At 49.5% G+C, this 18,921-nt stretch overlaps 1 protein-coding gene across 6 annotated transcripts in view; it reads left to right on the top strand.

Moving 5' to 3' along the window:
• The window catches only part of LOC146816667 (adhesion G protein-coupled receptor F5-like), a 531,046-nt gene that overhangs the window by 382,174 nt on the left and 129,951 nt on the right, over positions 1-18,921 (top strand). For all 6 annotated transcript variants that reach the window (XR_014962931.1, XM_085610566.1, XM_085610564.1 and 3 more), the window contains exon 13: positions 2,989-3,168. Coding sequence is in view for 5 of the 6 variants with exons in the window: in XM_085610566.1 (XP_085466692.1) it covers positions 2,989-3,168 (180 nt within the window). In the remaining variant the exon portion in view is untranslated. The remainder of the gene's footprint in view (positions 1-2,988; positions 3,169-18,921) is intronic.

Raw genomic sequence — 18,921 nt, 5'->3', positions numbered from 1 at the left:
CATTTTACATTTCATTTCATAAGCCATGAAAAGCGACTACAGACCAAACAAATGTAGCACAAGGTTTCTGGAGAACAAGAGTGGGTAGGCATAACAAGAGGGACAGGGGTACAGGAGTAGAGGAGGAGGAGGAGAAGGAAGGAAGTTAAAGAATGAGAGTGAGAGAAAAGGAAGGGATTTAGATTTATGAGAGTGGTGGGACAGTAAAGTAGGCCGAGTGATAGCCCGGGCATAGAGAAAGGGGGTGTCTTATAGATGCTTCTTGGAGGCAATATGGGAGGTCTGAGTTCAGACAATGAGCAGAAGAGAGCTCCAGGCTGATGTCAAACCTCCAGTGAAGGAGTGGTTCTGGACTGACGAAGGCCTAAACCAGGAGGCCTCATTCTTTAGTCTTTTAAATTGGTTATCTCTTTTTTAATTTCTCAACCTACTGCTGACTTTGATCCTTAGTTTTTGTGTGCTAAGAAAGAACCTGCTTCCTCTCTGTGTATATCAGTCAACTAATGCTTTAATGTGAATCCCAGCATTAGGGGTGGCCAGTTGTGGCAGAAGCCAGTGAATGTTACAGATACTTGACAATACTTGAGGATGCATACTGTCCCAACCTAGTGGCCATCATCATTTTAACAGGTGGCTGTGCAAAGAGGGTGTATATATATATATATATATATATATATATATATATATATATATATATATATAGTGAAGTCTTTATGGTTTGACCGTGTGATTCATGGATGTTAAAGTGCTTTCAATCTCATAGACTTGCACCACTTTGTTTAAATCCTATTGTTTTTTGGCCTGCATTGGCAGTACAGGTGTCTGTTTACCTATTGTTACCAATTCTTTAAAATATGTCTATGGTGCTCTTTGGCTCCACCCAGATCAATCTGTCCCTCTCACCTCCTGCTATTGGCTGTTTGACGTGCCAGTATCTTTTGTATGGAAAGCTTGCACTGCCACGTAAGAGGGGCCATTTTACATCTCAATAGTGCACGGAACCATATACATTACATTATTTATCTCATATGCAGACTTTAAAAAAGAAAGTAATAATTTTACGTTTTGATTTTTCACTGCAGCTGACTTTTTTTCAACATTTGAGTCCGGGCTCAAAATGCAAGCCAGAACTACTGGCGTTGCCAATGCCTTTTCTGTGAATTGAATTTTTCTGCGTCCTTGTGAATTGTTTCTACTTGGTTTTCTTCATAACTGCATTTGATGTACAATTTTAACTGATAAGTTCTGACGGTCCTCATGTAAGTACTGAGCTGAGTGAATATAGGCACAAATAGTGCACCTGTCTGCAAATCCTATTATTACCAATTCTTTAAAATCTCCCCTCACCATTAATATATTACACACACACACATATATATATATATATATAGAGAGAGAGAGAGAGAGAGAGAGAGAGAGAGATATATCGAGAGATATATATATATCGAGATATATATATATATATATATATATATCGAGATATATATATATATATATATTATATATAGAGAGAGAGAGATATATATATTCTGAAGGACGTGGTAAATTGAATGACCCAAGAACCTAGTCTGGTTATTCCGCCCTTTAGTACTACAATATATTCTCACATGCCCAGAAAAGAAAGGCTTGACATTGATTTGTACACCACACACTGACCAGCATCACTCTGACTTTCAGGGAATGCTGCAACTCACCGACCGGTCAAACATCTCCTTACGCACTGGGCTTCCACAGGGCTCATGCAATGCTGTGACTGCTACCAGACAATTGACTCTTGTAGCCAAACTCTTCATCAATGTATCAACAGCATTCAATGAAATCTGAGCCTGTGACTGGAACATCTCATTTAATTTTGAGTAATTCCATTTTTCTGCATAGTTAATCTAGTTTAACGAAGGCAATCAATAAACAAAGAAACATCTGAAACACAGTCTTTGTTGGAATGGGCAACACCCATTGAGCCTGGAGGCCAGTACAGACAAATTAAAGTAGTGAACTATAAATGCACAGGGATCAAATCCAATCAAATTTATAAAATCAAAAAATGGAAACTGCAAGAGGTTGCTAGTACATGCAGATCTGCATCATGAGCCAAAAAGCATTCCATGATACCGTTGTAAAACAGGGAAGGTAAATGAGGTCTTCATAAAAGGACTGAAATAAAAAATAAAGGGCAATATCATACAACCATGAACGTGTACCTCTTGATTACCAAAAGCGGGCAACTCACTGAACAAAGACTGATAAAATCCCACAAGTAGTAAAGGGTTTACACTACCCATCAGCATGTATCTTTGACATGTGTCTATATTGGAATCAGTCTGCCTATGTTCTTAATTGGTCCTTGTGATGTTTTGATATTTTCAATGTCCGTGTAGCACATAAAGGCATCCTGTTTTAGAGAATAATTAGTATACCCCGATTATAAATGAGAATACTTATGTGGAATTCTAAGAAAATCAAGACCCATATTATCAGCAGGGGTGGTGGTGAACTTATGTTTACTGTACTAGAGTGCATGGCTGAGAATTTCTTGCATGTAGGCACAGTAAATCAGGATCTATGTTAATACTATGTTATCTTTGACTCAGAGACGTTCTGTAATGTTCAATAGATGTCCTATTATCACATTACTGAAAAAGAATGAGATGAAGGTAGTTGTTTAAATAGATTTTATTAAGTGTAAAAAGATATGGAGAGTTAGTTTTATTTTTGCACACATTCTCTAGAGGTCCAGTGAAAACAGGTTGGCGTAAGAGCAAAACATGACGTAGATAATGCTGTCAGTGGCTGAGACCTGAAAACGATTCATTACTATGAGAGTATGGCATTATGTCCCGGGGTACGGAAGGGGTGCCTGCAATAATATTAAAAATATCAACAGTAGTAGTGGTGGTAGTAGTAGCAGTAGTAGTCACAATATTATAAATATAATATTAATAACATTAATTTGCAGGAAACTAATCATATATCACATTTCCACTATAGGCTCTGCTGCAAAATCCTAACCTCACGCAACAAGTACCCTCCTTTCTCACTAATATGAGCTCTACAGTGCTCCAAGAAAGAGGAAATGTATCCTCGTCATCTGCTAACATTGTGACCCTCCTTGATATTTTACAAGTCATCTCGGGGAAGGTTAGGAAAGTCTCAGAGGAGTCAATGAAGGTGAGTCATGCAACAAATTCTTCATGGTGAAACCTTACATGCTGTAAATGCAGTGTACATGGTTTGGTTCTTTTTGGATCTATGTTATATTTTATTATGCTATCTTTTGTTGACCTTTGTCATGTCATGTCCTGTTAAAGATCATTTGTACAGTGTTTGTCAATTGCTCGGCATCTTGGTTTGGACTTGGGTCCAAGGTTGGCAGTAGGTTTTCCCACTAGTGCTATTCCTTCCCACATTACAGACTGATGGGTGGCTTGGAGGGTGTGAGCTGTCTTCCTTCAAGTGTCCCAGAAGTATAAAAACCTTCAGATCTAAGCAACTGTTACAGTAATTAGGTTCGACTCATAGTCAAAACAAATTCCAAATCTGATTGTTGATGGGAGTTTTACACAACTCTCTCATAGGAAATGTGGTGTTTAAAAAAGGAGAACACATTTTCTCATGAACGGTTGTGGTGAACTTCCGAATGCACAATGATCACACAAACATTCGCGTTTGGAAAGTCGGCTTTCATCAGTGGACAGTGTAGGGGGCCTGCGGCTGTTCTGAGGGAAGTGGGTTTTGGCAGAAGGAAAACAGTGTATATGGTCCCAAAGTGAAAATCGATAGTAGGTTTTAGATGCCACTTATTTTTAGGTCTCGCCTAGGCAGCGCATGCGCTGTCTCATTGAGACATGCAGTTTGTTTTACTAGGTGAGTCCCCACCTCCCTTTTTCAATTTGTTATTGAGTGTGTCTTTCAAAATACACTACTTGCTATTAGCTAATAGTGTTCCATGTCCCTCCTTTTTTCCCATGTGCATGCCTATGGCTATTGGCCCCTTTACTTGTAACAGTCCTTTTTTTGGTCTGTTTTGGGGAGATCTCCTTTTTTAATGTGCCTTGCTTTTTGACAGAGTTTGTGTTTCATCCCCTGCCGAGTGTGTTGAACAAGGATTATCATTTTTTTACTTCGAGGCAAGCGCGCACGTATAATGTACATGTTAATTTTAAGTATTTGCTAATAACTGCGTCCGTTTATTTGTTCATATTAAGTATTTGCTAATAATTGCGTTGAGCCGACGACAAGGCTCGAACACTAGTCCGCAGCTCCCAAGTCAACAGCTCTCACCACTGAACCATAACCTCTCCCTCGGAGTACAGCATACAGTTCTCTCTACATGCTTGATCCATTGGTAAATGGCTGTTGGCTTTAACATGTGCTTTGCACCATGAAGGCGTCTGAACTTTCTTTCCTAATACACACATCAGCCCAATGGCATCTGATGCAGTATTTCCAGAGCCATGCTTTGCCATAACCCCTCAGTACTATTATGTGTGATGCAATACAGGCAGGCTTGTAGAACGGAAGTGGGCGGGACCTACGCCCCTCTCTGAGTGGCCACCATTGGAGCTGGGGAAGCAGGCTCGAGTCTCGGCGGAGATGCTCAAGCATCCTGTGATTTTGGGCACATCAGGTCATCTCCCTGTGCCTAACACAATAATGTGCCTGTCTATAATGCAACTGGTGCTGATGTAAAGCACTCTGACATCTTCGTGTCAAGATCATGCTAGATAAAACTGAAAAAAACCCAGCTACGGCCTCCAGCCAGCCCTAAGAGTGAGCAGCCCAAAGCTCTGTAGGAGTGTCCCCATGTTAGGGCCTGCAAATGACCATCTGGAGAATGTATTTCCCCCCATTCACGTCTGTTGAAGCTGAGGCAAGCTCAGGCGGGGGGCAGCCACATGAGCACTATTTGTGGCTTAAAATCGGGAGTCTCCCGCCGGAAGCGGGTTTATAGGAGCCTCGTTGGGTGCAGGGAAATGCTTGTTTCTTAACTAGGCGCTGTTCACCTCAGTGTTCGATCCCCTATGCCAGAACCTCCCCCACTCCCCTTCTACCTGGAGTTCCCTGTCACCATTCCACTCCTCCCAGCTGGCGCCCCAACATCTACTGAGCCCCTGTGCCCGATCATCCGCCTGATGATGCCCTATCTGGACTGATGGAGATCTCGGAGCTGTGCCTCTCGGACTCTCTGGGCTACCACAAGTGAGTACCTCCCATTGTGCTGAGCGCCGCGGGGTGAAAGGTGAGCGTAGACCGAGGCTGGTACCACGATATAGTACATAGCAATAACAGGGATATGGAGCTAAGGCAGCTGTACTTGTTTCTGCACTTTTATATAGCGCCAACTCGCCCAGAAGGAATTGGAGTACTTTACATGAGTAACAGTTACATTAGCACAAGGACCTATTTATTTTTTAGGCACAGGGATATTAAGTGATTCGCCCAGAATCAAATGATGCTCATCCTATGCCGATACTTCAACTTGGTTTCCCAGCTCCAAAGTCAGCAGCTCTGACCTTTAAGCCACATCATCATTGCCTCACCGAGCAAGTGGGAAGATTTGTTAAGCGCTACACTGGACCGAACAATATCCAGGCACTTTTGGACTGAACTGAATTTGGCGTTTGTCAAGGTCTACACAGAGTTTAACACTGGGAGATTCAGACCTTGTCCCAAAGATTTCTGGTCAGAAAAGCGAGGCAGAGGTAGATACAGTGATTGGCCCAGGATAACAAAATTTGATGAAATGAGTGGGACATTTGGGATTCGAATCCCGCTCTCTTGGGTCCAGTGTGAGTATCTTAAACGAGAGTCCATGTCTCTCAATGAAGAACTTTAGATATGTACTTATGTATATGTCAATATAAGCGTTGATAAGGTACATATGGGTGACATTGTGCTTTACAAGGAACGTGAGGATGCCGCTCCATGCACATATCGTGATAAATGAATGACCTACATATGAGCAGGACAGCTTTAGCCGGACTCGCTCCGCGGTTTGTTAATTTGTCTACTTATGAAAGTCCAATACGCTCGTACACCTCATGTAAGTATACCTCAGGGCACATCACTCGTGCTCCCATCTGACGCACTGCTGTGTGGGAAAACATACCTCTCTTTAAACCAATGACTCTTGAGTTATCCATATTCATGACATGATATCAGTAATTCTACAATTCCTTATCCCATCACTCTTAATGTGATGAATATAGCGAGTTATGTGCCCTGAGGTATACTTGCGTATGAGCTGTGATTTGGGGCGGTTCACAGCATCTGATCGCATGCACCAACAGAGGACAGAATACACAAATGATTCATTCAAACAAGGAAAGGAGTGCATTCTTACTCTATATTTTTCTTGCTCATACACCTCATGGCAGCTTCGAAGCACTCCGACTCAAGTGACTTAACGAATCCTGAAAACGTGACCGGATGGGTGCGCACAAATATCTAGCAAGGGCTTGTTAACCCTTGGTGCTACCCAAAACACTAAACTCAGTGCTGTAAATGGGAAAATAGAAGTGCAGGTACTTACTACTCTATAGTACCTGGGTGCTACTGAAACGAGCCGGTACTCTCTCATCATTAGTATTGCTTTTGTGCTGAGAAGTGCAGGCACTCTCCCATTATTAGTATGGCATTTGTGCTGAGAAGTACCCGTACTCTCCCATTATTAGTATGGCATTTGTGCTGAGAAGTGCAGGCCCTCTCCCATTATTGGTATGGCATTTGTGCTCAGAAGTACAGACACTCTCCCATTATTAGTATGGCATTTGAGATTAAAAGTGCAGGCACTCTCCCTTTTAAATTAAAGAATGTGCAGGTACTCCGCTCCGTGACTACCTGCTCATTTAAATCTCTGGCTAAACTGAAGCTTCTTTAGGAGACCCCGAAGCTCATGCACTTTAATTTAAATCTTCCTAGAGCTCCGACATTGATTAGGAAATGACCCAAATGAAAGTCTCATCCAGGGTATGTTTCTTTCTGAGCCACATGCCATGGGATGGTCATCTGACTAGTCTTTTCTGTCCCTCCCAAGGCGCGCATGGTCATTCTGTTTTAAGTCTGCTCGTATTTGAGGCAGAGTCCTTCCCTTGAGAGAACTAAGGGGGATATTCTCAAGAACGTGTGTTAATTATCGCAAAATTAGCTTAACGCAACTTCTCATATCACAGTCTATCGCAGGAAAATAACACGTGTTAACGTAGTATTCTCAACCTGGCAGCACCATGAGATCGTCTCACGATAACGCGACAAATGCCCGCGTTAAAATTAACGCGATGCCAAAAAAATGTGAAACACCAACGCGAAAAATGCGGCGATGTCCCAAATCGCGATACAAAAATCAGCGATAACCAGCGACAGCCGTGGAATCCCCACGCGTCCTGTGGGAAAATCCATCAGAAAAGCAGAGAAGAAAAAGTCCGTGATGTAGTACAAATGCCCACTGTCCCGCATCAAAAAGGCATCTCCTCACAAACAGCCACAATGTACATTGTCATGCAGTCCGTATGTAAACTTCGCCAATGCGTAAACATACATGGAAACACAGTGAAACTGCATCTCCCCATTACATTGCAGAAGGACAATCAACACCTCCTGCAGAGCAGACCCTACATCACGTCAGTGAGGTTGTAGAAGACCCCCAGGACAACTACTACGACGAACCCCAACAGTACATGCACAGCCTCTAAACCCCACCTCCAGTAGCAGGGCAGCCCAGCACCTGCACAGACCACACAGCAGAAAACACCCACCACCACGTTTGGATCCCAGCACCTCACCTAAGAACACATGGCGTACCATTGACGTGTGTGAGACTGCCAGAAGGAGCTTGCTGAACAAGTGCTGGTGGGGTTCAGCCTCATGGCATCCAAACTGGATGCCATGTCTGTGTTTCTAACTCCCATTAGGGACCACTTACAGTCCCTAACGGACACCCATAGTCCGCCCCAACAACTGTCCAGTCAGAGTGGCCACAGCGATGGCATCCGTGATTTGGGAAACATAAGGAGGGTCATGGAGAACATGGAGCGGATGCAGGCGCAAAGAATGGCTACCACGGCTGAACACAAGAAAGCTGTGAATGGGAACTTACATGCCCTGCAGAAACTCATCATGGGAGTGCTGCCCAAGACAGTGCGCAGATGAATGCTGCTGCTGCTACTACTACATCCACATCTCCGGCCCTTGACATGTCCGTGTCACACACCGCTACAGACCAAACACCACCACCCACATGTGAGGCACATAAAACCTCCGAGGACAAAGAGGAGGATGAATATGCCTTAGTGGTAAGGAGGCAGTAAAACTCATCTCTTCGGCTGGTTTCTGCCTGGTTCTGTCCTCTGCATCATGCCCTGGATTAACACCTTCCACTGTCCACCCCAATACACACTGCAACACCAACCTTGCACCTCGACATGGACTGACATATATTCTTAAGAAAACAATGACCCAGCAATCACACTGCGGACAGGACCCTTCTTTTTCCGAGTAACTTGACAATCCCAAAGGACTCTGGCTGGCCCTCCACACAGCAACATTGTAAAGTGAAGTCTGCATGGCCCAAGACTAAGACAGCTTCAACACTACACTGAACATGAATAATACAAACTAATACACACAGATGTGTCATGTCTATGATGAAAGCCTGGATTCCCCCTCAAGTCCATATTGCTCATGTCGTGGTACTTGAGTCACAGGGTGCATGCCTGCATCATGGTGGTACATATCAGACCCCAAAAGAAGGCCTGTTGTCAACTGTTGGTCACAAATGACAGCCTGTGTGCAATCATGTTGGACACACGTGAAACGCTGATGAGTGGGATTCTGTACTATCTTTGACACACAGAAGGAATATGCTACTTACCAGTATGCATCTGTTCTTGGCATGTAGAGCTGCAGATCTACACACTGTGCATAGATTGCCATCTGGTGTTGGGCCCGGATGTTGCAGTTGTTTTTCTCTTGGAAAGTCTTTGGAAGTCACGAGGTATGTGACTCCTCCTTTGGATCATATTGCGCGTGGGCTTTGGCTCCATCCTCAGATTGTTTTTCGGCAGCAGGGAAATGATGGAGCTGTGTAAGAAACAGGAAAGATGCCCATGTGTGCTGTATCTAAATAAGATAAAACTGGAACAGATAAAGGTAGCCGGGGAGGCGGGTGATCGTGTGTAGATCTGCAGCTCTACATGCCAAGAACAGATGCATACTGGTAAGTAGCATATTCCGTTCGAGGCATATGAGCTGCAGATTACACACTGTGCATAGATTGTGTAGCAGTACCCCCTCCTAGCGGCGACCACCAGTATCTATTGCAGTTGTCTGAAACAATGTTTTGAGGACAGCCTGGCCCACACTAGCCTGTTGCTTAGTTTGCACATCTACACAATAGTGTTTAGTGACAGTGTGCGGTGTAGACCATTTAGCTGGTCTAAGGGGATGTTCCCTAAAAATGTCATGGAAGCCCCTATCTTACGTGTAGAGTGGGCTTTAGGGGGAACCGATACAGTTCGTTTTGCTTTGTGGTAGCAAATCTGGATGCATTTAACAATCCACCTAGCTATCCCAGATTTGGAGATGGGGTTGCCTTTGTGTGGTGGTGAGACACACGAATAGTTGTTTGGTCTTGCGAAAAGGTTGTGTTCTCTCGATGTAGTAGAGTAAAGCTCTTTTGACGTCTAGGGTGTGTAGAGCTCTTTCTGCAATGGTTTGTGGCTGCGAGAAGAATACGGGCAGTTCCACAGATTGATTGAAGTGAAAGGTATAAATGACTTAGGAAGGAATTTTGGATTAGTGCGGAGAACAACCTTATTATGATGCATTTGCAGAAAAGGTTCTTGAATGGTTAGTGCTTGTATCTCACTGACCCTTCTGAGGGAAGTAATGGCTACAAGGAAAGCAGTTTTCCATGTTAAAATTTGAAGCTCACATTTATGTAGAGGTTCAAATGGAGGCCCCATTAGTCTTGTGAGAACGATGTTTATGTTCCACACTGGTGAGGGTGGCACTCTGGGAGGAATTATTCTCTTAAGGCCTTCCATGAAGGCTTTTATGGCAGGTACTCTGAAGAGTGATAGATGCTGTCTATTTTGTAGATACGCTGCTATGGCAGCAAAGTGTAGTCTAATAGACGTGTAGGCTAGGTTGCATCTTTGTAGGTGTAGTAAGTAGCCTATGATGTGTTGGATAGACACATCTAATGGATTGACATTATTGTTGTGACAATCACGAAACGTTTCCACTTGGCTGCGTATCAAGCTCTAGTGGTAGGTCGTCTAGCTTCTTTAATGACGTTCATACAGTCAGGGGGAAGATTAAGGTAACCAAATTCTAGGATTTCAGGAGCCAGATCGCAAAGTTGAGCTGAGCTGGGTCCGGGTGTCTGATCTCTCCATGGTTCTGGGTTAAGAGGCATGGAAAGAGGTGTAACTTTTGGTGCAGAACTACGGAGAGTTCCACCAATGTGGTGTACCACAGTTGTCTGGCCCAAGTCGGAGCAACTAGGATGAGAGTTAGGGAATGTTGCTGTAGTTTGCGCACCACTAATGGAATGAGTGGGAGAGGCAGAAAAGCGTACGCAAATCTGCCTGGCCAGTTCATGCAGATCGCATTGCCTTTGGACAATGGGTGTGGATATCTGGCGGTGAAGCTTGGGCATTTGGCGTATTCGTGGGTGGCGAAGAGGTCTATCTGTGGTTGCCCCCACGTTTGAAAGAATGTTTGAAGAACCTGTGGGTGAAGTTCCCACTCGTGGATTTGTTGCGTTTCACGGCTCAACAGATCTGCAATGGTGTTTTGGACTCCTGGGACATGTTGGGCTAGGAGAAAAATGTTTTGCGGTATGGCCCACCTCCATATGGTCTGTGCTAGCTGCAGAGAGTGTGTGCCGCCCTGTTTTTGGATGTAGTACATTGCTGTCATGTTGTCTGTGCGGACTAAGACAGCCTTGCCTGAGACGTGTGTTTGAAAGGCTTTTAGGGTTAGAAATATGGCCAGTAACTCCAGATGGTTGATGTGGAGTAACTTTTGTTGAGGTGTCCACCTGCCCTGCATGGTGTGAGGTAGTAGGTGAGCTCCCCAGCCGGAGAGCGATGCGTCCGCAGTTAGAATTATTTGAGGAAACGGCTCTAGGAACGGTCGCCCTTTGGAAAGGTTTTTGGTGGTCCACCACTGCAGAGAACGATGGGCACAACTGTCTACCAACACCAGATCTGATAATTGACCCTGAGCCTGGTTCCATTGGCGTGCTAAGCACTCTTGGAGAGGACGCATCTGGAGTCTTGCATGAGGTACTATGAATATGCAAGTGGCCATCATCCCTATAAGTTGCATAAACACTCGGGCTGGAGGAGAGTGTTGTAGTTGAAATTTGGCGCAAAGAGCCTGTATGTTTGCTATCCTGGCGGGACTGGGGTAGGCTAATGCTCTTGAGGTGTCTATGGTGGCACCGAGGTATTGTTGTATGTGGGACGGATGTAGATGGGACTTGGCGTAGTTTACTGTGAAGCCCAGGTCGTGAAGTAGTTGGATAGTGGCGTGAGTGTGTTGTACACACTGGTTGTATGAGCTGGCTTTTATGAGCCAGTGGTCTAGATATGAGAAGACATGGATGTGTTGTCTTCTCAGGTGTGCTGCCACTACCGCTATGGAACTTGGTAAACACTTGTGGCGCTGTGGTGACTCCGAAGGGGAGTACTTTGAATTGGTACTGGTGACCGTCCACTACGAATCTGAGAAACTTCCTGTGAGCGTTGTGAACGGGAATGTGGAAATAGGCATCTTTGAGGTCTATGGTGGTCAGAAAGTCGTTCTGGGATAGCAGAGGAAGCACCTGCTGGAGTGTGACCATTTGAAAGAGGTCAGAGTGTATGTATTGGTTTAGGGGTCTGAGGTCTAGAATGGGTCTTATAGAGCCGTCCTTTTTTGGTATGAGAAAATATAGGGAGTAAATTCCCTTGTTTTTTTGGCGGGTAGGAATTGGTTCTATTGCATTTTTTCTAGGTGGGAGATTACCTCCTGCTTTAAAAGTGACAAATGTTCCTGTGACATTGGACGCTGTTTGGGTGGAATGGTTGGGGGGGGTAGATGTTGGTTCTAGACAGTAGCCTGATTGAATTATCTGTTGCACCCATCTGTCTGAGGTGATGGTAGCTCAGACAAAGGAAATTGTGGAGTCTGCCCCCGACTGGAGTGGAAAAGTCTGGGGGGAGTGGAGGGAGTCACTGGGTGGGGGTGGAGGCAGAGCGGGAGGTGTTAGTTTTGCCTCTGCCTTTGTTGTTGTTACCCCTGTAACTGCCTCTTTGGTAACCCCTAGTGAAGGTGGATTGGGTAGGGGCTTTGTAGGAAGCGGAGGCGGTGTCGGAGGAGTAGCCTCTGGTGGTGCTTCTAAAGGAGGAATGGCGAAAGGAGCGCCTGGGAGCTTGCGACTGCAAGGCTCCCATAGATTTTGCCGTGTCGGTGTCCTTTTTCATTTTTTCGAGGGCTACATCGACATTAGGGCCAAACAGGTGTTTCTCTTCAAAGGGGTGGTTGAGGATGGAACTCTGAACCTCAGGTTTGAACCCTGAAATGCGTAGCCAGGCATGCCTACGCAGAAGGACGCTGGTATTTATTGCCCTAGAGGTGGTGTCAGCTGCATCGAGGGCACAACGGATGGAGGTATTAGTGATAGTTTTACCCTCCTGAATTAGTTTGTTGGCCCTATGTTTATATTTATCAGGGAGGTGTTGCATTATTCACTCCAGCTCATCATAATGTGCCCTGTCATATCGGACTAGGAGCGCTTTGGTGTTAGCAATGTGCCATATGTTGGCCGCTTGGGACGCGGTCCGCTTGCCAGAGTCGTCCAAGAGTTTAGACTCCTTATCTGGCGGTGGAACCTCACCTGATGACTGGGAATTGGCACGTTTCCTCGCATTGGAGATTACCAGTGAGTCTAGTGGTGCGGGGCCTTTAATGTAGGTTGGATCTGTTGGGGCGGCCTTATCTTTTTTTATCAATGCGAGGGTTAATGACCCTGGCCCTAACCGGGTTTATAAAGACCTCTGGTGCGTGCTTAATAACCCCCTTAAGCATAGGCAGAATTGAGGTGGACCTCTGTGCAGTGTCAAATGTATCTAAGCGGAAATCCTCCTCTATGGGGTCTGTGTGGAGATGAACCCCGTGGTAGTGGGCAGCCCTATGGAGTAGCTGGTTAAAGCCCATCGTGTCCTCTGGGGGGGAGGGTCTAGAAGGGTAAAGATCGTCCTGCGGGACGTTGGGGACGTCTAGGATGTTGTAGTCATCCCATGGGTCTGGGGAGCCTGTAGGAGTAGGCTCACCTGTTGGTTGGTTGTCCGCCCTGTCCCCTGTGTCGTAGATAATGTCATCATCATCATCCTCATCTGGAGATGGTGATGGAGAATGATGATGGAGAATGATGATGGAGAATGATGATGGAGAATGATGATGGAGAATGATGATGGAGAATGATGATGGAGAATGATGATGGAGAATGATGATGGAGAATGATGATGGAGAATGATGATGGAGAATGAGAATGATGATGGAGAATGATGATGGAGAATGATGATGGAGAATGATGATGGAGAATGATGATGGAGAATGATGATGGAGGAGGAGGAGGAGGAGGAGGAGGAGGAGGAGGAGGAGGAGGAGGAGGAGGAGGAGGAGGAGGAGGAGGAGGAGGACTAGGAGGAGGAGGAGGACTAGGAGGACTAGGACTAGGAGGAGGAGGAGGACTAGGAGGACTAGGACTAGGAGGAGGAGGAGGACTAGGAGGACTAGGACTAGGAGGAGGAGGAGGAGGAGGAGGAGGAGGACTAGGAGGACTAGGACGAGGAGGAGGAGGAGGAGGAGGAGGACTAGGAGGAGGAGGAGGACTAGGAGGAGGAGGAGGAGGAGGAGGACTAGGAGGAGGAGGAGGAGGAGGAGGAGGAGGACTAGGAGGAGGAGGAGGACTAGGAGGACTAGGAGGAGTACTAGGAGGAGGACTAGGAGGAGGAGGAGGAGGACTAGGAGGACGAGGAGGAGGAGGAGGAGGACTAGGAGGAGGACTAGGAGGACGAGGACGAGGAGGAGGAGGACTAGGAGGAGGACTAGGAGGACGAGGACGAGGAGGAGGACTAGGAGGACGACGAGGAGGAGGAGGAGGACGAGGAGGAGGACTAGGAGGACGAGGAGGACGAGGAGGAGGAGGAGGAGGACTAGGAGGAGGACTAGGAGGAGGAGGAGGAGGACTAGGAGGAGGACTAGGAGGAGGACTAGGAGGAGGAGGAGGACTAGGAGGAGGACTAGGAGGAGGACTAGGAGGAGGAGGAGGAGGAGGACTAGGAGGAGGAGGAGGACTAGGAGGAGGACTAGGAGGAGGACTAGGAGGAGGAGGAGGAGGACTAGGAGGAGGACTAGGAGGAGGACTAGGAGGAGGAGGAGGAGGACTAGGAGGAGGACTAGGAGGAGGAGGAGGAGGACTAGGAGGAGGACTAGGAGGAGGAGGAGGAGGACTAGGAGGAGGACTAGGAGGAGGACTAGGAGGAGGAGGAGGAGGACTAGGAGGAGGACTAGGAGGAGGACTAGGAGGAGGAGGAGGACTAGGAGGAGGAGGAGGACTAGGAGGAGGAGGAGGACTAGGAGGAGGACTAGGAGGAGGACTAGGAGGAGGAGGAGGACTAGGAGGAGGACTAGGAGGAGGAGGAGGACTAGGAGGAGGAGGAGGAGGACTAGGAGGAGGAGGAGGACTAGGAGGAGGACTAGGAGGAGGACTAGGAGGAGGAGGAGGACTAGGAGGAGGAGGAGGACTAGGAGGAGGAGGAGGACTAGGAGGAGGAGGAGGACTAGGACTAGGAGGAGGAGGAGGACTAGGAGGAGGAGGAGGACTAGGAGGAGGAGGAGGACTAGGAGGAGGAGGAGGAGGAGGACTAGGAGGAGGAGGAGGACTAGGAGGAGGAGGAGGACTAGGAGGAGGAGGAGGACTAGGAGGAGGAGGAGGACTAGGAGGAGGAGGAGGAGGAGGACTAGGAGGAGGAGGAGGACTAGGAGGAGGAGGAGGACTAGGAGGAGGAGGAGGACTAGGACTAGGAGGAGGAGGACTAGGAGGAGGAGGAGGACTAGGACTAGGAGGAGGAGGACTAGGACTAGGAGGAGGAGGACTAGGAGGAGGACTAGGAGGAGGAGGAGGACTAGGAGGAGGACTAGGAGGAGGACTAGGAGGAGGAGGAGGAGGACGAGGACGAGGAGGAGGACTAGGAGGAGGACTAGGAGGAGGAGGAGGAGGACGAGGACGAGGAGGAGGACTAGGAGGAGGACGAGGAGGAGGAGGACTAGGAGGAGGAGGAGGACTAGGAGGAGGAGGAGGACTAGGAGGAGGACTAGGAGGAGGACTAGGAGGAGGAGGAGGACTAGGAGGAGGAGGAGGACTAGGAGGAGGAGGAGGACTAGGAGGAGGAGGAGGACTAGGAGGAGGACTAGGAGGAGGACTAGGAGGAGGAGGAGGACTAGGAGGAGGAGGAGGACTAGGAGGAGGAGGAGGACTAGGAGGGAGGACTAGGAGGAGGAGGAGGACTAGGAGGAGGAGGAGGACTAGGAGGAGGAGGAGGACTAGGAGGAGGAGGAGGACTAGGAGGAGGAGGAGGACTAGGAGGAGGAGGAGGACTAGGAGGAGGAGGAGGAGGAGGACTAGGAGGAGGAGGAGGACTAGGAGGAGGAGGAGGACTAGGAGGAGGAGGAGGACTAGGACTAGGAGGAGGAGGACTAGGACTAGGAGGAGGAGGACTAGGACTAGGAGGAGGACTAGGAGGAGGACTAGGAGGAGGACTAGGAGGAGGACTAGGAGGAGGACTAGGAGGAGGACTAGGAGGAGGACTAGGAGGAGGAGGAGGACTAGGAGGAGGACTAGGAGGAGGAGGAGGAGGACGAGGACGAGGAGGAGGACTAGGAGGAGGAGGAGGACTAGGACGAGGACGAGGAGGAGGACGAGGAGGAGGACTAGGAGGACGAGGAGGAGGACTAGGAGGACGAGGAGGAGGACTAGGAGGAGGACTAGGAGGAGGACTAGGAGGAGGACTAGGAGGAGGACTAGGAGGAGGACTAGGAGGAGGACTAGGAGGAGGACTAGGAGGAGGAGGAGGACTAGGAGGAGGACTAGGAGGAGGAGGAGGAGGACTAGGAGGAGGACTAGGAGGAGGACTAGGAGGAGGAGGACTAGGAGGAGGACTAGGAGGAGGACTAGGAGGAGGACTAGGACTAGGAGGAGGACTAGGAGGAGGACTAGGAGGAGGACTAGGAGGAGGACTAGGAGGACTAGGAGGAGGAGGAGGACTAGGAGGAGGAGGAGGAGGACGAGGACGAGGAGGAGGACTAGGAGGACGAGGAGGAAGACGAGGAGGACTAGGAGGAGGACTAGGAGGAGGAGGAGGAGGACTAGGAGGAGGACTAGGAGGAGGACTAGGAGGAGGACTAGGAGGAGGACTAGGAGGAGGAGGAGGAGGACTAGGAGGAGGACTAGGAGGAGGAGGAGGAGGGACTAGGAGGAGGACTAGGAGGAGGACTAGGAGGAGACTAGGAGGACTAGGAGGAGGACTAGGGAGGAGGACTAGGAGGAGGACTAGGAGGAGGACTAGGAAGGAGGAGGAGGGGACTAGGAGGAGGACTAGGAGGAGGACTAGGAGGAGGACTAGGAGGAGGACTAGGAGGAGGAGGAGGAGGACTAGGAGGAGGACTAGGAGGAGGAGGAGGAGGACTAGGAGGAGGACTAGAAGGATAGGAGGAGGAGGAGGAGGACAGGAGGAGGACTAGGAGGAGGACTAGGAGGAGGAGGAGGAGGACTAGGAGGAGGAGGAGGACTAGGAGGAGGAGGAGGACTAGGAGGAGGAGGAGGACTAGGAGGAGGAGGAGGAGGAGGACTAGGACTAGGAGGAGGAGGAGGACTAGGACTAGGAGGAGGAGGAGGACTAGGATGGAGGAGGAGGACTAGGACTAGGAGGAGGAGGAGGACTAGGACTAGGAGGAGGAGGAGGAGGAGGAGGAGAGGAGGAGGAGGAGGAGGAGGAGGGAGGACTAGGAGGAGGAGGAGGACGGGAGGAGGAGGAGGACTAGGAGGAGGAGGACAGGAAGGAGGAGGAGGACGAGGAGGACTAGGAGGAGGAGGAGGACGAGGAGGAGGAGGAGGAGGAGGAGGAGGAGGAGGAGGAGGACTAGAGGAGGAGGAGGACTAGGAGGAGGAGGAGGACGAGGGAGGAGGAGGAGGAGGAGGAGGAGGAGGAGGAGGAGGAGGACTAGGAGGAGGAGGAGGAGGGAGGAGGTGGAGGACTAGGAGGAGGAGGAGGAGGAGGAGGAGAGGAGGAGGAGGAGGAGGAGGATGAGGAGGAGGAGGAGGACTAGGAGGAGGAGGAGGAGGAGGAGGACTAGGAGGAAGGAGGAGGAGGAGGAGGACTAGGAGGAGGAGGAGGAGGAGGAGGAGGAGGACTAGGAGGAGGAGGAGGACGAGGAGGAGGAGGAGGACTAGGAGGAGGAGGAGGACTAGGAGGAGGAGGAGGACTAGGAGGAGGAGGAGGACTAGGAGGAGAGGAGGAAGGAGGAGGAGGAGGAGGACTAGGAGGAGGAGGAGGAGGAGGAGGAGGAGGAGGATAGGAGGAGGAGGGAGGACTAGGAGGAGGAGGAGGACTAGGAGGAGGAGGAGGACTAGGAGGAGGAGGAGGACTAGGAGGAGGAGGAGGACTAGGAGGAGGAGGAGGACTAGGAGGAGGAGGAGGACTAGGAGGAGGAGGAGGACTAGTAGGAGGAGGAGGAGGACTAGGAGGAGGAGGAGGACTACTAGGAGGAGGAAGACTACTAGGAGGAGGAGGAGGACTAGGAGGAGGAGGACGACTAGGAGGAGGAGGAGGACTAGGAGGAGGAGGAGGAGGAGGAGGACTAGGAGGAGGAGGAGGAGGAGGACTAGGAGGAGGAGGAGGAGGGAGACTAGGAGGAGGAGGAGGACTAGGAGGAGGAGGAGGAGGAGGACTAGGAGGAGGAGGAGGACTAGGAGGAGGAGGAGGAGGAGGACTAGGAGGAGGAGGAGGACTAGGAGGACTAGGAGGAGGAGGAGGAGGACTAGGAGGAGGAGGAGGACTAGGGAGGAGGAGGAGGAGGAGACTAGGAGGAGGAGGAGGACTAGGGAGGAGGAGGAGGAGGAGGACTAGGAGGAGGACTAGGAGGAAGGAGGACTAGGAGGAGGAGGAGGAGGAGGAGGAGGACGAGGAGGAGGACTAGGAGGACAGGAGGAGGAGGAGGAGGAGGAGGACGGAGGACGAGGAGGAGGAGAGAGGAGGAGGAGGAGGACTAGGAGGAGGAGGAGGAGGAGGAGGACTAGGAGGAGGAGGAGGAGGAGGAGGACTAGGAGGAGGAGGGAGGACGAGGAGGAGGAGGACTAGGAGGAGGAGGAGGACGAGGAGGAGGAGGAGGACTAGGAGAGGAGGAGGACTAGGAGGAGGAGGAGGACTAGGAGGAGGAGGAGGACTAGGAGGAGGAGGAGGAGGAGGAGGAGGAGGAGGGACTAGGAGGAGGGGAGGAGGAGGAGGAGGAGGAGGACTAGGAGGAGGAGGAGGACTAGGAGGAGGAGGAGGACTAGGAGGAGGAGGAGGACTAGGAGGAGGAGGAGGACTAGGAGGAGGAGGAGGACTAGGAGGAGGAGGAGGACTAGGAGGAGGAGGAGGACTAGGAGGAGGAGGGAGGACTACTAGGAGGAGGAGGAGGACTAGGAGGAGGAGGAGGACTACTAGGAGGAGGAAGACTACTAGGAGGAGGAGGAGGACTAGGAGGAGGAGGACGACTTAGGAGGAGGAGGACGACTAGGAGGAGGAGGAGGACTAGGAGGAGGAGGGAGGAGGAGGACTAGGAGGAGGGGAGGGAGGAGGACTAGGGAGGAGGAGGAGGAGGAGGGGG

Source organism: Triturus cristatus, chromosome 6 (genome assembly GCF_964204655.1).
Source record: "Triturus cristatus chromosome 6, aTriCri1.1, whole genome shotgun sequence".
In the NCBI taxonomy this organism is placed as follows: Eukaryota; Metazoa; Chordata; class Amphibia; order Caudata; family Salamandridae; genus Triturus; species Triturus cristatus.
The sequence above is the reverse complement of the archived record's forward strand: the minus strand, read 5'-3'. Positions and strand labels throughout refer to the sequence as shown.